Source organism: Zootoca vivipara, chromosome 14 (assembly GCF_963506605.1).
Source record: "Zootoca vivipara chromosome 14, rZooViv1.1, whole genome shotgun sequence".
In the NCBI taxonomy this organism is placed as follows: Eukaryota; Metazoa; Chordata; class Lepidosauria; order Squamata; family Lacertidae; genus Zootoca; species Zootoca vivipara.
In genome coordinates this window covers 48,130,712-48,151,519 of record NC_083289.1, presented here as the reverse complement: position 1 = coordinate 48,151,519, position 20,808 = coordinate 48,130,712, and the positions used below count along the sequence as shown (strand labels likewise).

General features: G+C 47.8%; 1 protein-coding gene across 2 annotated transcripts; it reads left to right on the top strand.

The window, feature by feature from the left end:
* The first annotated feature begins 457 nt into the window (after positions 1-457).
* On the top strand, positions 458-15,691 carry DRG2 (developmentally regulated GTP binding protein 2). 2 transcript variants are annotated; one of them, XM_035131903.2, is made up of 13 exons: positions 458-597; positions 1,561-1,721; positions 2,898-2,987; positions 3,119-3,179; positions 4,299-4,389; positions 4,969-5,041; positions 6,684-6,774; positions 7,869-7,966; positions 9,727-9,803; positions 10,487-10,575; positions 10,718-10,776; positions 11,399-11,452; positions 12,583-15,691. In XM_035131903.2, the coding sequence occupies exons 1-13, from the start codon at positions 534-536 to the stop codon at positions 12,667-12,669; spliced, it is 1,095 nt and encodes a 364-aa protein (XP_034987794.1). In that variant the 5' UTR covers positions 458-533; the 3' UTR covers positions 12,670-15,691. The 2 variants fall into 2 exon arrangements, with proteins under 2 accessions (XP_034987794.1, XP_034987795.1); XM_035131904.2 differs by lacking the exon at positions 458-597 and having other exon boundaries at positions 1,583-1,716.
* The last annotated feature ends 5,117 nt before the right edge of the window (positions 15,692-20,808 follow it).

Genomic DNA, 20,808 nt, shown 5'->3' with positions numbered 1-20,808 from the left:
TTTTCCGCGAAGTCTCTCTCTGGTGGGTGGGGAGATAGGATCCTTCACCCACCCGGCCCTTTCGCCTAGCCCAGGGTGAGGGAGAGGGCCCACAGCAGCCCTGAGGCGCAGAGCAAGACCAGCTGAGGGAGAGGGAGAGGCAGCTAACAGCAGCCCTGCAAGGTACTCCAGTCTCGGGCTCCGCAGCTCCATCCACGCAGATACGGCGCCCTTCTCAGTTCCTGTAAACCAGTGTTTCCCCAACCTTGGGTCTCCAGCTGTTTTTGGACTACAACTCCCATCATCCCTAGCCAGCAAGACCAGTGGTCAGGGATGATGGGAATTGTAGTCCGAAAACAGCTGGAGACCCAAGGTTGGGAAGCGCACGGAACGGAAAAGCCGCCGGCTTCGGTTGGCGCAGGGGACAAAAAGGCGCGTCGCACCGCTCCGGGATCACTTCCTGTGGGAGCGGCGACTGACCGCAACCACTTCCGGGTTAGCGCTTCTCCTCTGCTTTCCCTGGCCAGCTGCGCTTCCCGTCCCGGAGTGCCACGATGGGGATCCTGGAGAAGATCGCGGAGATCGAGAAGGAGATCGCCCGGACCCAGAAGAACAAAGGTTTGGCTCCTCCTTAGGACGCGCCGGTTGAATCGAGGAGGCTACCCGTTGACTGTTGCCTTTTAAGCGCCTGCTCGGCAGGCAGAAGTTCAGCAGGTGCGGCTTTTCTCGGTTGAAAAGCTTCGCCTGCTGAGCTTTTGCCCCGAGGGTGTTAAAAAGAATAATAGGAGCTCTAAGGCCCTGGGCTGGGCAATGGCAGAGGGTTGAGGTTGTTTTTGTGGGGTCAGCAGGATGTGGATTTATTTTATTTATTTTATTTATTAAGGGAGGGAATGAACTGCAGAGTTGGGGGAGAGCGGCTCTTCAGATGGGCTCCTACAGGACCGGCATGCGAAGTTTGTGTACCAAGTGTGTCGCATTTGTTTGCCCAGGATGTGTCTTTTCGTTATTGCTATTTAGCTTAAGCACTTTATGTGTCCCTCTTCCATATAAATACATTTGGGGAAGCAAAACAAGTGCGGTTGCAAGGTAGCTAGGGGACTTTAAAAAGCGGGGGAATAGGACGGTGCATGGAGATTCGTAACACTGAATTTTTTTGTTATTGATTTATTAGATTTGTATACTGTACCACCTGTCATCTGAAGATCTCAGGTTGGTTCACAATATAAAAACACAGAATAATAACACAAAATACATAATAAAACAAACAAACCAGAAACTATCACAGGGTAGCAGTTAAAAGCCGGAAGCTCTTCGTTTTCTTAAAGTTCATACCTAGGGTGTGGTGGAATCTGGCTCCTTATCCCTTTCCCCAGCCCAGCTGAGTAACTGACAGAAATACAGCCAGAGGTGCTTTTCGCCTTTAGAGAGGGGAAACGGTAGCTCTGGTTGACCAGGTTGGAGAGCTAGGCAAGAGGAACAGAGAGGGAGCCATTAGGAGAGTACAGGTGTGCTAACTCATTGGTCGCTGATTTTGTTTCCGAGTCGTGTATGTGTGCGTTACTTTTTCTATTTCTGCTCTAGCCACCGAGTACCATCTTGGCTTGCTGAAGGCAAAGCTTGCAAAGTACAGAGCTCAGCTTTTGGAGCCTTCCAAATCGGCTGCGGGCAAAGGCGAAGGCTTCGATGTGATGAAATCTGGAGACGCCCGGGTGGCGCTGATTGGTTTCCCCTCTGTGGGTAAGGTCAGTGACACTTGGAGAATTCCTATTCCCATGTCTGTTACTTCGTGTGCTTCCTTTTAAAGCAGGTATGGGGAACCTGTGACTCTCCAGATGTTGCTGGACCGCACTTCCCATCAACCCCAGCCAGCATGGCCAGGATTCAGAAATGATGGGTGTGTGTAGTCTGGAGGGCCACCGGCTCCCCACCCCTGCTTTAAATGAAGTCTCACCCCTAAGTTTATAATTCAGGGGTCGGGAAACTTTGTCCAGGGGCCAAATCTGTCCCTGCAGACATTTCTGTCTAGCATTTGGAACTCTCCCCAGCAGGGTTAGAAACTCAGATATATAAGCTAGGCACCACATGGCTCCTTAAACCAAGGTTATAGTCACCAAAACGGAATGTTTAGTTGCCATTTTGGGGCAGGACAGCTCTAAAGTCTTACTTTTCAAAGGATGGACGGACTATGATTGATTTTCAGTTAAACATCTGACTGGATTAAGAGCTTTGAGAAATTAAGGAAGAAAAATCACTTGATCCAGGGTCAGTTCACGTATATATATTGGCCTATTCTGACCTCTGTTTCTTTATGGCGACATTCATAACGTAAGAATATTCTCCACAACTGAGAAGGGAAGGGGTGGGGTAAATGAAGACAAGCTACAACAATTGGCTATAATGTTGTTCACTACTCCTCATCAGGCTGCACAGAAAAAGTACCGTATTTGGGTTTCTGAAATTCATTCTGATTAGGCAAATAAAATATAACAGAATTCTACAGGATGGGGTATTAGCGTGTGAAAACAGTCGGGATCCAAGGATCCCCAGGCATGCACCTCCAGATGGTGGAGATGTCAGGCACCATCCTTGCGCCCAAGCACCTTCACTTGGTCACAAATGGTCAAAAGCCAGGTTCAAAATGCGCCTGGCCAATTTCGAATACTGATCATTGCCTCTCAGACTATCCTCCCTTGCAGGGCCATGGTGGGGATTAAATGGGAGAACCAAGTACACCGCCTTGAGTTCTTTGGAGGAAAGCCTGGGATGTAAATGCAAACAAACAAGCAAACGAACAAACAAATAATACAATAAAATAAAATATGTTTTTACATGGAAAATTCACATCAGCATGGTCGCTGATTTGTCACAAGTGGGTGGCTATCCTCTGCCACTGCTAACACACTCATCCTCCCTTTCAGTCCACCTTTCTGAGTCTGATGACTTCAACGGCGAGTGAGGCGGCTTCCTACGAATTCACCACATTGACATGTATTCCTGGAGTCATAGAGGTTAGCGCAGTTCCATTGGATTGCCATCTGCTGGGGCAGGAATTAAACTGCACTGGAGGTGCTCTGTATCATTATAACCACCCCCTCCCTCCATGTGCCACTTCCCAATCTTCTCTTTTGTCTTTTGCCAGTACAAAGGTGCCAACATCCAGCTTCTCGATCTGCCTGGGATCATCGAAGGAGCTGCTCAAGGTGGGTGGGGATTGGCGTCTGGGTCTCATTCTGCCCAGAGCAGCGTTGACGTTCCCAGGGCAGTAGCACTTTTGCACAGTGACAAGGGACCTTTTCTTCAGCACATTAGCTCCTGGGTAGCCTTCCAGAGGCTGTTCCCCCATGGTGTGTGGGGACCAGAGGCAAAAGTGAGCAAAGCAACACATCCTCGTTCTATTTGTATGGCACCTTTCTGCAGTTAAGCCATGCCCAAGGTGGCTTAACAGCATCAAAATATCTGAAGAAGTGTGCATGCACACGAAAGCTCATACCAAAATAAAAACTTAGTTGGTCTTTAAGGTGCTACTGAAGGAATTTTTTTATTTAGCATCAAAATATGTACATAGTTTATTCTGACAGTTGCAAAATTGCTGCAGAATATAAATATCCCTGAACTCTAAGCTATTGGAAGCATCTCAGTAAGCCTTCAGAAAAATTAAGGAGACCCCTTTGTAAAAATACAAAGAACAGCAACAATAATCCCACCTCTTGGGAATCACATCCCTTCGGTGTCTGTGGGCATAGTATGGGCTGGTTGGGACTAGAACGGGAGTTTAAAAACCCTATTTGATCTTGCAGTGCTGCCAGCTCCACCTGCTTTTGGCCCTGACTCTGTGCACCATCATCGCTTCGTATTAAAAAGGGTTCCTCCCACCTTGATTGGCAGTCAGGTTAATCATGCAGCTGGGCCTGCCTCCTCCCTCCCTGTCCTTGGACAGTGAAAAGTCTCGTGGTCCTTGGGGGATGCTCCTGGAAGAAGGATGCAGCCAAGCAACGGGCTGCTGAATTGCAGGCATTTTCAGCATGGGGAAAGGTGGGGGGAATAGTTGTCTAATGAGAACTGGCCTGGGGAGGGTGAGGGGAAGACGCTACCCGAGCACTGCCATCTGTTTGGAGGATTTGGGAGCAGCACTAATGGAGCGGTATTTTTTTTAAATAAGCCTCCTTGGGAAGCCTTCTGCATCAAAAGCAACTCCTTGTTTGCATGATGCAAACAAGCAGAGATTCATTTGTAGCTTCTGAGCAGCTGCTCCTGCCACACAACTTCTTGCTGTCCTGCTGTCACGGCAAGTAACTCCCATTTTCTCCTTTCCTTTGCAGGAAAAGGCCGCGGGCGCCAAGTGATTGCCGTAGCCCGGACTTCTGACGTCGTTATCATGATGCTGGACGCCACAAAGGGGGAAGTGCAGAGGTTAGCACCTAGAGGGCAAAGCACCCACGCGTGGGTTGAATTATGTGCAGATCCGATTGAGGATTTGGCACTATCCTGGACTGGAAGGAAAAGCGTCGTGGCTCGGTGGTTGAGTCTCTACTTTTCATGCAGAAGGTCCTGGGTCAGGGGTGCGGCCCACGAAGATCGTTTTACTGGCCCCCGAGTCGCCCCTGAACCGAGCAGCCCGCTCAATGAGTCCCCCACGCACTCGCCGAGCGGCGCCAGAAATTGCACCTGTGCACGCGCAGATACTGGGAATCGCATCTGCGCATGTCCAGACACTAAAAAACGCTTCTGCGCAGACCCAATTTCTGGCGTCTGGGCATGCACAGACACAATTTCCAGCATTGTGCTGAGCCAGTCTGGCCCACGGACGATCTCCGTGGGAGTGATCCGGGTAAACCTTGCTGACCCCTGTCCTAGGTGCAACCCCTGGCATTTTTGGGTAGGACTGTGTATGTCCCTGGAAGAGGGTTTTGACTCTCATTTTACTGGGTTTATTTGGGTAATGCCTTGGCGGCTCTTTGTGACCACATCCTCCCTCCCTCCCTCCTGCAGAGCTCTGTTAGAAAAGGAACTGGAAACAGTAGGAATCCGGCTGAACAAAATCAAGCCCAACATCTACTTCAAGGTGAGGCACTGCAGGTGGGCGAATCGTAGGGCTGACAGCTCCTCCCGTACAAAACACATAAATACAGCAATCGCCAGCTTGGTGCCCTCCAGGTATTGCTGGGGTCCCCAAACCCATCAGCTGCATCCGGGTTGCCTGTGGTCAGAGATGACGGAGCTGTGGTCCAAGAACATTTGGGCACCGAGTTGACTTATTTGTGTCTCAATAAACCCCACACATGGGAGACAGAACAGACTTGTAGGGAAGGCTAGCCTCCCACTCTTCTTCACCTTCCACCCCACCGGAAATGCTCCTCGGCTGTGTGTAGGAAGTATCCAGCCTTGTGAGATCACCCCCAGCTTCTCAAAATCGGCTCCTCAAATGGGGTTGGGTCTGTCACTTGAAATGCGGTGGTGAAGGGGGTTGGGGGAAGCGTTTGCCGGAGAGCTGCAAAGGTTTTTGCTTAAAATAAAGATGCTTTGGCTTATTTAAGTGTATTGCTGCTTAAGTGAGCAGTTGGGTCAGATTATGCCCATGTGCTTCTCATCGTTTCTCTGCAAGGAGAAAGGACTAGAATAGGGTTGGTGGGGAACTTCAGGGCCAGCGGCCAACTGTGACCTTCCAGGACTCTTTACATGGCCCTCAGGTTTGTCCCCAGCCCATGCCCCTCACCAGTCCTGCTCTGCACCTCCTTGAGTGGTTTTGCCTGGCTAGGATATGTCTTTGAGCTCTGATGATGCCTCTTGCTCAGAGGGGTGTGAGAGAAGAAGAAGCCACTAACATATTTGCATGGCTGGAATTTACACTAGGACTGTACAAAGGTAAGAGTCTCACACTTGGCTCTTCTCACTTTCACATCTGGTCCTGCCCATCACTGGCATGCAGCCCCTGGAAGGTTGCATATGAGAGAATAAGGCCCTTAGGCTAAAAAAAACACAAAAAACGGTTCTCCTTCCCTTTTAGAAATTAATAGTAAATAAAATGAAAGCTGGACCCAGCCTCCTTCGGGAGGAAGGGCAGGATAGAACTTAAATAAATCAGTATCTTGAAGCAGTCCAGGCCTCCTGCAAGCCACTCTGACCGCTGCTCTGAGTTGGGTTTGAACCCAGAAGAATCGTGTGCCAGTCTAGTGATTCGCACATGCTGTCTTAAAGCAGTCTGCCCCACCTGCCCCCATTTGGTCACGTAGTGTAAAGGTCACCAAACCTTTTGGGCCCATGAGCATATTTGCAAATTGTCAGAACTGTTGAAGTCGCCACAAGGGCTTGCACTTTCGCTGCCCAGCCATTAATCTCATTATTATTATTATTATTATTATTATTATTAATAGTGCTACTACTCTTACTAACACTACAGGAATGTAGTTTTAAAGTACGTGAACATTGCAGATGTCAAAGGATTTAGCCCGTGCAAAATTGATGTGAGTGACCACTTTAGATTAGACCAAGATTTTTGGGCCCGTGAGCCTATTTGCAAACTGTTATATTATTGGTATATTTCAAACTGTTATAATATTGGAATATTATGGGCTATACCAAAGAGGCATTCTCAGCATTTCACCTTTCAGGTCTGTTTGCAGTGTCCAGTATACTCAAAATATAATTTTTTGCTGATTCAGCCTCGTTGAGGGCCATCTTGACAAAGCCTCTTTTCTGTCTTCCAGCCCAAAAAGGGAGGGGGCATCTCCTTCAATTCAATGGTGACGCTAACTCAGTGCTCCGAGAAACTGGTGCAGCTCATCCTCCACGAGTACAGTATCCTTTTCCACGGAGATTCTTGGTGGCTACATTTCTCAGCAAAGCGATTCAGGGCACCAGCTGTAAAGGTGCCTTGCAGTGTCATTGGTAACGCCCTGAGCAGTTGAGGGTGGGTGGTTTGGACCCAGGCGACCTGAAATATCCTATCTCCATGCCTGGGTGCTGAGATTCTCGGGTGAGCACCTTCTCTTGGTCCTATCAACATCAGAAGAACTGTTGGTTGTGACGCAGGAGAGCCTTTTCTGTGGCTGCTCCCAAGTTACAAAATTCCCTCCCAAGAAAGCTTCGCCTGGCTCCTTCCTTGTTATTCTTCTGCTGGCAGGCTAAGACCTTCCTGCCCAGACAGGCATTTGGAAACTGAGATGCAGATGCTGCTGCTGTCATAGCAAATTGTGCTGTAATTGCTGGTTCTAAATGTGTTTTGATGTATTTGAATTAGTTTGTTTCTATTACAGTGGTACCTTGACTTACGAATGACTCAACCTACGAATGTTTTGAGTTACGAACAGAGTTCCGTCCCACCATTTTGGATGTGGTTTAGATAGGATTTTTTTGACTTACAAATTTTTAGATAGGATTTTTTTTACTTACAATTTTTTTTAAAAAAAATCCCCATTGGCTTCGACTTACGAAGGTCCGTTCGGAACGGATTAAATTCATAAGTCGAGGTACCACTGTATTCTGCATTTTATAATTTTGCAAATGTTGTAAGCTGCCTTGAATCCCAACTCGGGAGAAAAGCGGGATAGAAATATATTTAATCATCGTCATAATGTCTTGGTCCTGAGACATCGCTGGGCTCAGGAGCGGAGCAGTAGGCTCAGACCGAGGATGAGGGCGACCCTGGAGAGGCACTGCCAATCAGTGTTGACAATACTGGACTATCAGGCGTATTTTCTCCTCGCAGCAACCCTTCAGGGTAGGTTTGGCTGCAAGATTGTGACTGGCCTATGATTACCTGGCCAGCTTTGTTGCCAAAGGGGGATTTGCCCTTGAGTTTCACCAACCCAAGCTGGATGCTCGTAACAGCACAACACACCGACTTTCTTAGCAAACACAAAAGTGTTTAACCTTGACTCTGCTCACCTAAGAAATATTTAATGCGGAGGTTCTGTTCCGGGAAGACTGCACACCTGACGAGTTCATTGACGTGATTGTTGGCAACCGGGTCTACATGCCCTGCCTTTATGTGAGTACCTTGTGAGAAGTTTTGTACTTTTAAGAGAATGGGATGGAGGGGGTGTATTTCGCCATAAGCAAGGGTTTCTTTTCAGGGAAAAAGTTTCTGAGGAACACAGGTGGCAGTGGGGGAGAGCGATTGCCTTCCTGCCCTGCTTGTGAGCTTCCCATGGCCATCTGCTTAACCACTATGGGAACAGAATGCTGGTCTAGATAGACCTTTGGTCTGACTCTCCAGGCTTTTCTTAAGTTCTCAAACACCCCTTCTACCTATAAGAGCTCTCATCTAGGTATTCTGAGTGAATTATGCATTGATTTGAATAAGCTTAATATCCAGATCTTTGGCATTCTAAGACAGAATCCCATATCCAGAAAGCATCCTTTCCTCATGCAGTTAAGCCTGTTTGTTTGTGGTATTTGTACTCCACCCTTTAGTCCAGGCATCCCCAAACTGCGGCCCTCCAGATGTTTTGGACTACAATTCCCATCATCCCTGACCACTGGTCCTCTTAGCTAGGGATCATGGGAGTTGTAGGCCAAAACATCTGGAGGGCCGCAGTTTGGGGATGCCTGCTTTAGTCAGATATGCTCTCAGAGGGTCACACAAAGATCAGTATTCAGATGATCCCTCCTCTCCAGTCCACAATCAAAGCAAACTTGATGCAAAAGGTGAAAAGGGGATAGGAAAGTTGAGGAGGAAGCAAGCACAATATGCCTGCAGTCTGTACTTTTGTGCAGTCTGCAGTTCCATGCAATTGTCAGTTAACCTAAGAATAAAGTTCATTCAAAAAATTGAGCCAATCCAAGTTCATAGCCCCTATGGTCGTGGAGACATGGTGCAGACAGAGCCTTCTCTCTCTGAAAAGGGTGGCCAAAAAAGAAAGGCACCCTTCTTGGGGGAAAGGGCTGTAAAGCTTTAGAAGCACCAGACTGTTTTCCAAAACAAATAAACAAACCACCAGTTGCCTTCACTGCCTTTTTGGATACTGGATTGGAGACGGATCTCTTACTTATATAAACTTTTGCGGCGGAAATAAAATCGCCGGAAAGCTACAAAGGATAGCTGCTGCATACAGGTGTTTTTTTTATGAATCCTGTTACTGTTTAATGTAGCACCATCAGGCATATCCCTGCTCCAAGAGGCTTACACTCCAAATGGGGCTTCCCCAACCTGGTGTCCTCCAGCTGTTTCAAACTACAACTCCCGTTTGCACCAGACATCAATTTAGCTGAACAGAGAAGGGGAAAACTGACTCCTTGCACCATTAGAATAGAATAGAATAGAATAGAATAGAATAGAATAGAATAGAATAGAATAGAATAATTTATTGGCCAAGTATCAACCATACTTGGAATTTTGCTTCGACTACATTGCAATGTAAAGAAAACGTACCTCATACTAACACTATGCCCCTCACAATACAACCACACAGCGGAAAAAAACCCCATGCCACCAACTGGCCCCCCTTTCGCCCACAACTACAGATTCAACAGTTTGATGGCAGAAGGATAAAAGCTATTCCTGTGCCTAGATGTTTTTGTATATAGAGTCCTGTACCAACCTCCGGATGGGAGTAAATCAAACAGGTGATGACCAGGATGCGAAGGGTCTACAGCAATTCTCTCTGCTCTCTTCCTGACTCGAGCGGCATAAAGTGTCTCTATGGGAGGCAAACTAACACCAATTACCCTCTCTGCAGTTCTTACTGCTCACTGGAGCCTCTTCTTATCCATTAATATTCCTTTCTCCTCCACCACCTTTTGGATTAGGTTTATAACAAAGTCGATCAGATCTCCATGGAGGAGGTAGATCGCCTGGCTCGGAAACCCCACAGCGTAGTGATCAGGTAAGGTGACCCTGCCCAGACCTGTTTCTTTGTGGCCAGCATGTGGTTGGCTTAATCTCCAGAGCACGTGGTACGATGAGCCCTTTGGAAGAAGAGTCTTCATTGGCATCTGTTCTCCCTGTATACCTTTTGTTATTAATACTTACTAGATTTATTCTCGCTAGAAGCTGAAGCCTCTGGGCCAGTGCATCTCAAATTATCCGATGGGATGAACCAGTGTCGTCCCCCCCCCCCCGGCCCAATGTGCTAGGAATCACTACCATGCTTAGTCCCTGAACCATCCCACCGACATCTTGCAGACAGACACCAGTCCACCGACCACCACTTTGAGCAGCACCATTCTAGAAAATGTGCACATTTTTTAAAAATCTCAGCATGAACAATACAACTATTTGAGGCAAGCCAAACAGGCTGAATATCTTCTCCCACCCCACCCCCAGTCTCCAAGAAAATGATCCCCATTTGATTAACAGAGAAACGGGAACCAAAATAGAAAAAAAAGATGTTTAAAATGATGTAAAAGGTTTTAAAGGCCTGGGAGAGAGGAGAAAGTTATTTCCCTGGTTTTGAAATGACATTAAGGTGCCAGGCGAGCCTCTTTGAGGAGGAGATTCCACTGCCAAAGTCTTTTCTGTGTCCTTATCGCCCTGCCACCCACTTTGTGTGTTTCCACCTCTCTCTAGCTGCGGCATGAAATTGAACTTGGACTACCTGCTGGAGATGCTGTGGGAATATCTGGCCCTTACCTGCATCTACACCAAGAAAAGAGGCCGTGAGTACCACAAGCAGGCCAGCGGGATTGGATGGAACTAGATCTGAAAATGAGTACGAACTTAAGGGGAGGAGGGAGGATCCAAAATTCTCGTGCCTTAGTGACCTTGCTATTTTTTCTCTCTTTTTTCGGTCCCGGACAGAGAGACCAGACTTCTCAGATGCCATCATCGTACGGAAAGGGGCATCCGTGGAGCATGTGGTAAGCATTGAATTTTTGGCTGCAGAAGCACCCCCTCCCCCCGGCGATTTTCCCCACACACTCTGCACTGCCAGCTCTTCCCAGGCTGAAACCATCCAGCCAGAGATTCAGTCGTCTTCTTTGAAAACACACTAGGGCAGGGGTGGCTAACCTGTGGCCCCCTGGATCAGCCCCCTGCCCTTTGACTGTACCGCCTGGGGTTTCATGGGAGATTGAGTCCAGGAAGATTGCACTGCCTTAGCTACCCTCTGCCTTTTGGCTACAGCTCTGCTTCAGGAGCAATTGTTGCCTTAATTGCATCAATGTCCTGAGCTAGGAAATATGGTAGCCATTGCCCGGTGGTGCCTTCAGGTTTGGGGACTGTGGGGAAGAGATCTACCTGGGGGGGGGGGGCAGGGGGAAGCTGTTCTGCAGTCATCTGTGAGTGTGAAGTCGCCACTTTGGCCAGGAGGAGTTGGGTATGTAATGCCAGGCTCATTTTTAAGAGGCAGCTCCACTTCAGAATGACACGACTTTGGAAAGGGATAAGGGGCGTCCTCTGCAAGGAGTACATTAAGTAAAACTTAGGGAGCTGAGATTGCAAGGCCTCACCTGGTACATCTGAACCTTTTTCTCCCATCAGTGCCATCGAATTCACCGGACATTAGCCAGCCAGTTCAAGTATGCGTTGGTTTGGGTAAGTGTGCTATGACTAGAAAGTGGGGTGGAGTAGAGGGCTCGGGTGTCTTTGCCAAGTAATAGTGATATAGACAGGAAACGTGGGAGAAGCTTTTAGTGGCTTTTTAAAAAGGAGATTTGACAAATGCACTAAAAGGGATGGGTTGAGCTATTAACAGCAGCTCTGTAGAACCTCCATGTACAGAGTTAGAATATCTCACGGCCAGCGAGGACTGTTTCTTTTATGCTTCACTGGTGGGCTTCCCACAGGTATTGTCAAATAATAATAATTTATTTGTACTCCACTAAGCTGACTGGGTTTCCCCAGCTACTCTGGGTGGCTTCCAGTATATACGAAAATGCAATAAAATATTAAACATTAAAAAACTTCCCTACAGGGCTTCCTTCAGATATCATATTGCCCTCCAGGTAGTGTTGGACTTCAATTCCCATCAGCCCCTGCCAGCATGGCCAGGGATGATGGGATTTGTGGTCCAGCAGCATCTAGAAGGCTCCCACGGGCTACCAAACTAGTAGCTGGATCTTGTTGGCTCTGTAGCCTCCTCCAGATGGGGTGTTCTTGCGTAGCCAGATTGGGGCTGACCTTCTCGCAACAGGTAAAGAACTGAGGTGAGGATGAATGCATGGAAAGATAAGGTGGCAGCCCCAAGGGGCAAGCTGGGGTGTCCCATCGCAGCACCCCATAGCTCACAGGGGGACAACCTTCAGCCCCAGGCCCCCGCACATCCCCCAGCTCAATTTCATGTGTCACAAAGAGTCGGTCTTCTCCACCTTCTCCCCTCAACAGGGAGAAGAAGGCTCACCCCTGCTGCAGCTGTTGAATCCATTAGGCCAGGGATAGAGAACCCATAGCCCTCCAGTTATTGCTGGACTCAAGCTCCCATCACCGCTGACCCTTGGCCATGCTGGCTGGGGCTGATGGAAGTTGGAGTCCCACAGCATCAGGAGGGCCATGGGTTTGTTTTTCCTGCCCATCCCGGGGGCGGGAGTGCTCGGAAGGGACCCCTTTCTTGGAGACATTGGCAATCCATTGGCAAGTGGCATTGGGGAGTGGTAGGGGCACCTCCCTCTCTTCTTGCCAGAGAGACCCCCAAACCGGTGAAACTCTGTTGTTTTTTGGCTTTCAAGGGAACCAGCACCAAGTACAGCCCCCAACGAGTAGGACTCAGCCACTTGATGGAACATGAAGACGTCATCCAGGTAGTCAAGAAATAAGCCTCGTCGCCGGTCCCTCGCCCTGCTCTGCTCCGCAGTATTTTCAACGCGACTCAGCAGAAAACTGTCTAAAAGCCAAAAAGAAGAAGAAAAGCCTCTGTGTGTAATGGGAGGGTTTTCCTTCAGCTCCTCATAAGCTTCCATGAAGCTTCCACGGAGGATAAGAGACTTCTGTGGAACTTCTTGCAGGTTAGGGACGTGGAGAAGAGAGCTTCTTGTCTTACACACTGACATGCTTAAGGGGCACCTTTCAATAGCATGGTCTTGGGTGCCTTTAAGATGCTCGGAGCGGGTTTGGTTGTGACTTGACAGCTTGCCCAGAAAAGTGGCCTTGGATTCATGAGCCGAAAAACACAGGGAGAGAACCATCCACCCTCCTCCTGTTCTTCCTCCCTTCCTCCCGTGTGTGTTGGTTCACGAGCAGAACAAACAGCCCTGTTCAAAAACCAGCACTTACAGTTGGACAAAAACGATTCCGGGCAACGCAAGGATTTGTTTACAGGTGGATCGCTTTGTCACGTTCACAGAGTGCCCTTTGGAAGTTCATTTCCACCCACTTTCTGGCTAAGAGGGGTGGTGTTGGTAACTTCCATTGGGGTTAACGGAAACGAGGCCGCCTCCTCCCTCCTGGCATCCAAGAAACAGCACACCTGCTGCTCCTGCAGCTCTGCTCGATAAATTTACTCCAGACCCATCAGAAGCCATTTGTCCTTCAACTGAAATAAATAATGGTTCTCATTTCTCTTTGGCACTCCCATAATGTCAAAGTTGTGAAGTATCATTTTCTAACTGCTGTGAAATATTTCCAGTGGTTCTTTTTCTGCTCTTGTTCCTGAGGCTGCCGCTTTTCTTTTCCTCCACTGTAGGGCTGGTCCTGCCCGCTTTTAACAGCTTTTTTTTGAACTTCTGTTTAGCTTTTCTTCTTAACAGTACGTTTTTACAATTTGGAAATCTGCCAGGGTTTAGATGGTACTCTGGCTGCTCCTGTTCAGCCCAGGGTTCTCTTATGCGTGGCTGGGCTCACATGGCAGAGAGAAAAACTGTTGCATTAAGAGAGAGAGTTTATATTTCAAAACTTCCATGGCCTATATTTGTAGAATGTATTTGTAGGATATTGAAGAGTCAGAAGAGGTTCAGAAAAAGGCAACCAAAATGATCAAAGGGATGGAGAAACTCCCGTCTTAGAAGAGGTTGCGGCATTTGGGACTTTTTAGATACCGGTCCAGCGGGAAGGTAAACGGCATTTCTGTGCCCTGCTCTGGTTCGCCAGAAGCAACTTAGTCATGCTGGCCACATGACCCGGAAGTTGTACGCTGGCTCCCTCAGCCTATAGAGCGAGATGAGCACCGTGACTGGACCTAATGGTCAGGGGTCCCTTTACCTTTTTAGATGAGAGAGAAGTTGAGTAGGTGGTGACATGGTAGAGGTATGGTATAGGCATCCTCTACAACCACAATAACAATGTATACCAATAACAATGTGTACCAACAATGTATACCAAGGAAGCCACAGATAATTAATGGCCAAAGGCCTGGCAAAAAGGAAATGTTTGTGGCTGGTGCTGAAAGCTATGTAATGAGGACAAGAGGTGAGCCTCCCTGGGGAGAGCATTCCACAAGCAAGGGGCCACCACCAAAAAGGTCTGTTCTCATGTTTCCACCCTCTAGGTCTCCCGTGTAGGGGGCATACCGAGAAGGGCCTCAGATGATGATTGCAGGGTTTGGGTAGGATCATACGGGAGTAAGTTTCTGCCAATCGGGTTCCCTCCAGAACCCGTTGGCAAGGCTTCTGTAGCTGCAAGATTCTGACGCCAAGTAGGTGCCCGGACTAGACCTCAAAAAAGCTTGCAGCTGTCTTGTTGCAGTCAACCTTTTCAGTGGTAAGTGGGAATTTGTTCAGACTGTGAAGTCTAGCATGCCCAGGTTTATTTTTCTTTACGTTTATTACATTTCATATCACAAGTTTCCTCCAGAAAGCTCCAGCTGGTGTGTGTGACTTTCTCCCTCCGTTCTATCCTCCTGACAACCCTGCGAGGTGGGCTAGCCTGAGAGCTAGTGACTGGCAGGCTCAGCCAGCTTTGCTGTCTTTGATTTTCATGCAGAAAGATGCTACGCCTTCTCTTGCAGAAGTCTGAGACGACTTCTGTGTACACACACACACTACTTCTTCCTGAGTTGCTGATAGCTTGCAAATAATCCCCGGCCCCCTGTAGAAGAGAGCCGTTTCTTCCCCTCCCAAGCGCAGGTGAGAAGAATAGCACTCATCAAATATGCATGGGCCCACTGTAGCCGGCAAGAGCCTCGCAGCAAACATGGCGCTGTAGGCTCAGGAGAGGCATCTCCTTGCTGTCAGCAGGCGCCAGCTGGAAGCTCAGCTTCCCCCAGGTTTTGGGGGACAGCGAGGGCGTCCCTGCTGCAAAGGATGTCTCCAGGGTGCAGTTGCAGTACGAGTGGAGCTGCTGCCGTTCCGGCCCAGGTGAGCAAATCAAGGGGGTTATTAAATTGTATCACCCAATCCGTTTTTCACAGCAATGGGTCACTTTGCTAATGGAGGTTGCGCTCCCATCTTCTCGTTCACTCCCATCTTCTTCGTTCGCTCCAGGGCTTATGTTTAATTTTTGTTCTATTTCTAGTGTTCAAGCTAGCTAGCCTTTCCTCTGAGAAGCTCAAAGCAGTTTGCAAGTCCTTCAAACTTGCCCTTGTTTTAGCTATGCACCAACTCTGTGCGGGAGGTTGAGAGAGCAGGGGTCAGAGTGAGGATTTGGAGCTGTGGCTGGGTACAGTGTACCGCTTACTCCAGTTTCAGTGAAGCTCCCGCAGCTCGTGTTTGAAGCGGGATGCACGTGACTTCAGCCACAATCCGCAAGTTCCCTGTACTTGCTTCCGAAATACTCCTGGGCGATGCATTTTTTCCTCAAAGCATTTAGTTTTAAAATGTAAGCCACAGCATAGGTATTCCTCACCCACTTTGACCTGTGCAACAACCCTGCTTGGTAGCTTAGGCCGAGAGGATGTGACCAGCCCGAGATGAATGAGGATTTGAACCTGGGTCTCTGGGGTCAAAGTCCATAACTTTAATTGCTACACCACACTGGCTTGTAGCAAAAGCGTATCTGTTTCTCCAGAGTTTTCTGCAGAGATCTGTAGATGCCCTGAGCCCAGGCAGTTCCCAAAATAGCCTGACCTGGCAGTTGCTCTTGGAGCTCAGGTGTCACCGTAACAAGTAGAAGATCCTGCTGAATTGTGTGCTTCTTTCCAGTGTGATCTACACAGGGTTCTGGGATCCATAGATCTTCCTCAGTAGGATACCTCCTAAGTGCAACTAGCTCATCACAAAAGGGCATGGCCAATCTTATCTCAAAAACTATTGCGAGATCAGAGGCTGATATGTGGCCTTCTGGACTCTTACTATCAATTTTTCCATTTTTTTTTACTAGCTCTTTCCTGAAGAATTTCAGAATAGAATCGGAATTGTAGATCTGATGTTGAGCTGGAATCTCCTTTCTTGTAACTTGAAGCTACTGGATTGGGTCCTAACTCCCGAGCGCGACAAAACAAACTTGTTCCCTCTTCCGTGTGACAGCCCTTGAGATATTTGGAGGTGGCTTTGCTTATTTTTGAAAAAAGTCCCACTGAGTTCAATGAGTCCTAATGAGTCCTAACGAGTTCAGTGGGGCTTTTATTACCTAGGGCAGCTTTTCTTAAATAATACATTCCTGGAGCTGGTTCAAATTGAGGGGGTGGGGGGAGAGACACACCACATGGACATACGAGCAAGGAGGAAACTTTAAATTAAAAGATACAAAAGCCTTGCAAAAAAAAAAAGTCTCAATAGTTCTTTGCCAGTCTGCACTGAACAAAGCGGTACTGGTGTTGCATTTTACTGCCCCCAAAAATAAGATAAAAATTAACGGCATAAATTCACCACTAATTGGGCCTCCAGAAAGACGGGAGGAAACAAAGATTTGGCAACAGTTAAAAAGCGAGTGAGCAAAAAGATGGCCATTCCAGAGAAAGGGCCATGGCTGACACTACATTGGGGTGCTAAATCACCACCTCCTTCCTCAGTTTATGGGGACTGTTGTCTCCAGCCTAGATGTCGTCCGGATGTGAAGTTCCATTATGAAGCCAAGCAATTTGGCAACTCAATCTATATTTCTTAACCTACTAGAGCAGCAGTGGGGGCATCTCCCAGGCCCTGGGGGCCAAATGTGGCCCTCCGGGGATCTCTATCTGGTCCTCAGAACTGCCCCCAGCCGCTACCCCTCACCGGCCCAGTTTAACACCCTAAGTGGTTTTTGCCTGGCTGGAATGTGTCCTTGAACTCAAGAGAACGGCCTTTGCAGAGCATGGTCTGTTGTCCCGGTATATATACACTGTTTCTCCGAAAATAAGCCATTGCCATAAAATAAGCCGTAGCAGGATTTTTAAGCATTCAAGGAATATAAGCCATAACCCAGAAAATAAGACATAGTGATAGGTGCACCAGCAATGAAGGCTGCGGCAGGAGAAAGAGGGGGAAAATAAGACATCCCCTGAAAATAAGCCATAGTGTGTGTGTTTTTTTGAGGGAAAATAAATATAAGACGGTGTCTTAATTTTGGAGAAACACGGTGGAAACTAAAAAGATAAAAGAGTTCACATTCATTGCTCCCCGCCCCCCACACTTTTGCCTCTGGTTCTGCTCCGGCATGTGGCCCCCAGATGGTCCCCCTGAAGGGAATGTGGCCCTCAATATGGAAAAAAGGTCCCCCACCCCTGTAACTTGAGGACTCGGGCAAGTCAGCTTCGGCAGGTTCTGTGGGTGGGGGACATGGCAGGTCACGGTGGGCTTGTTTGGCCAAAACCATACTGATTTGTGGGGCAGTAGGGATATCGAAAGGACGAGCAGTTGTCCAAAGACTATGCTTGGTATCTGCTTGGGAGCTTCATCCCTGTCACTAGGTGTGGCGGCCAGTCCCTTATCGCGCACAATGCCTATTCTGAGGAGAGAAAAAACCATGGCAACGGGCCTAGTCAGCCTGGCTTGCGTCAGTCGGTATCCATGGTGTGTGCCGAGATATTCGCTTGCAACTTTTCTCTCTCTTGAATTTCGATATAAAATGAAGAAATAAAACAATTTAACACGAGGGCAGCAAACCCCTCTCAAAGGGGCCGGGTAATGTTTTGGGTGCAGCTCAACCATTCTTCGAGCTATTACGTTTTATCCTGCCTTTTCTCTTAAGGTGGGAAGACGATACTGCTCTTTTAGTTGGTTGGTTGTAAGACTCTTTGGGTCGCCTTGGGCAAAATTAAAGCTGTTACAATAAATTAGTGTTGCCGTGTTTTGAAGAGCGAGAAAGAGAACGCATTTGCCGGCTTCTGCTTTTAACTATGGATCGCTTTGATGACTCGACCCGTGAAAAAGAGGGCATGTGGCGATGCTGAAATAAATCATATTAAAACTGGTTTAAAAACAACCTATTATAAGGAGGGCCCTAAAAGCAGACACCTCAAGTGTCCAAATCCAGGGCAAAGAAGGTGTGCCATCGGTATTCGCTAGAAGCTGCATAGCAAAAGTGCCAGGCCTCTGTGGGGACTTAAACTGCTTAGGGGCCACCACAGAGAAGGCCCTTTCCTGGACCACCACAGGTGAGCCTCTGAGGTGGAGGAACTGCCAAGAGGGGCCCCCCCCGTTGACCTCAGCACCTGAGGGGTCTGTGGGGAAGGAGGTTGAATTTTGGGTATTTCAAGCCAGATCTCTGGCAATCCGAACTCGGTGGCAATAAGCGATGATGCCAAAGAGGACCGAGAAGGATTTCTTCCAGAGCACCAACCCTGTCAGGCTGCCTCATTGTCTCTCATTATTTACTGCTTGAGAGCTGGCACTGGCTGCAGGGATTGAAAGGGAAGCAACAGTTGTCAAGAGAGCCTCGGAGAGCGGCCATTGTTTTTCCTGGTGGGCCGGTAGGCAACATCGGAAGTCTTTAGCTCTCCCACCACTCCCTGCTCAGCTCAGGCAGGGGACTCAAGATGCTTAATGCAAGCTGCAATTTCTCCACCTGCCGACTCCGGGCTGGCGACCGGGTGGCATCAGCTCACCAGGAGATGCCACGTTTCTTGGGCTTTTGAGGCTTCGACTCCCAGATTTTCGGTTGTGTGCGGATGGCAGGCTTTCCAAAAGGTAAGCCATGCAAGGAGGACGGTCCCACGCCCCCTGCTGCATATTTCTATCAGTCTCTCTCTCTCTCTCTCTCTCTCTCTCTCTCTCTCTCACACACACACACACACACACACTGCTTTTTTCTAAAAAAATATTTAGGGGTACTCTCATTTTGATGCAAGAAAACCACCATTTTATAGTTCAAATCTGGAAAAATAAATACAACAAATAGACAATAAGTGTGAAGATTCGCAAAATGTTTTGGGGTATGCGTACCCCCAGAGAGAGAAAAGCACCGTCGGTGTGTAACACATTTCAGTGAGTGGTATTCAACTGAGGTTTCCACAGACCAAGACCCACTGAAATTAATGAACATGTTAAGCCTATTGATTTCAGTAGGTTTACTCTGTGGAAACCTCAGTTGAATACCGCTCAATATATTATAACCAACAAGTATATAGCATTAGATGGATGAGCACAAGTTCTACCAAGTCAGACCGCAAATCCATCTAGTTGAGTTTTGTTGACAATTGTTGGCGGCAGCAGCTTTCTGGGATTTTAGGCAGGATTCGCTCCCAGTCCCTGGACTGTTCTTTGAGTCTGAAAATGCCTCTGTTGGCACCTCTTCACCACCCTGTTTATTGCTACTGTATCAGGGGTGCCAACATGAATAAAATATTGGGGGGCCCAGATAAGCCCCGCCCTGCATTATGGGTCACATGATGCGGCACACACACACACACACACACACACACACACACACACACACGTTAAAACTGGAAGAGGGGAAACACAATTGCAAAAATAATAAAATAGTATATAATCTCATCTGCAAAACTGGATTTATTAGGTAGCACTGTGCAGAGATTGAGTTGTTTGGTCAGAAAATTTAAATCTCTGCAGTAGACAAACTAGAAAAGCTTTTTTTCAGCTGTGATCCTCCTCTCCCCACTATGTAATCATAAAGTCACAGAATCATAGAATTGTAGAGTTGGAAGAGTAAGGCAGGAATCTTTTTGTCCTATGAGGGACTTGAACTCACAGCCCTGAGATCAAGAGTCTCGTGTTCTTCCAGTTGAGCAATTGATCTCAGCTGCCTTGTTTTGGGATAGCCTATGTTTTATAGAATCATAGAATCATAGAATCATAGAGTTGGAAGAGACCACAAGGGCCATCCAGTCCAACCCCCTGCCAAGCAGGAAACACCATCAAAGCATTCCTGACAGATGGCTGTCAAGCCTCTGCTTAAAGACCTCCAAAGAAGGAGACTCCACCACACTCCTTGGCAGCAAATTCCACTGCCGAACAGCTCTTACTGTCAGGAAGTTCTTCCTAATGTTTAGGTGGAATTTTCTTTCTTGTAGTTTGAATCCGTTGCTCCGTGTCCGCTTCTCTGGAGCAGCAGAAAACAACCTTTCTCCCTCCTTTATATGACATCCTTTTATATATTTGAACATGGTTATCATATCACCCCTTAACCTTCTCTTCTCCAGGCTAAACATACCCAGCTCCCTAAGCCGTTCCTCATAAGGCATCGTTTCCAGGCCTTTGACCATTTTGGTTGCCCTCTTCTGGACACGTTCCAGCTTATCAGTATCCTTCTTGAACTGTGGTGCCCAGAACTGGACACAATACTCCAGGTGAGGTCTGACCAGAGCAGAATACAGTGGTACTATTACTTCCCTTGATCTAGATGCTATACTCCTATTGATGCAGCCCAGAATTGCATTGGCTTTTTTAGCTGCTGCATCACACTGCTGACTCATGTCAAGTTTGTGGTCAACCAAAACTCCTAGATCCTTTTCACATGTACTGCTCTCAAGCCAGGTGTCTCCCATCCTGTATTTGTGCCTTTCATTTTTTTTGCCCAAGTGTAGTACTTTACATTTCTCCTTGTTAAAATTCATCTTGTTTGCTTTGGCCCAGTTGTCTAATCTGTTAAGGTCATTCTGAAGTGTGATCCTGTCCTCTGGGGTGTTAGCCACCCCTCCCAACTTG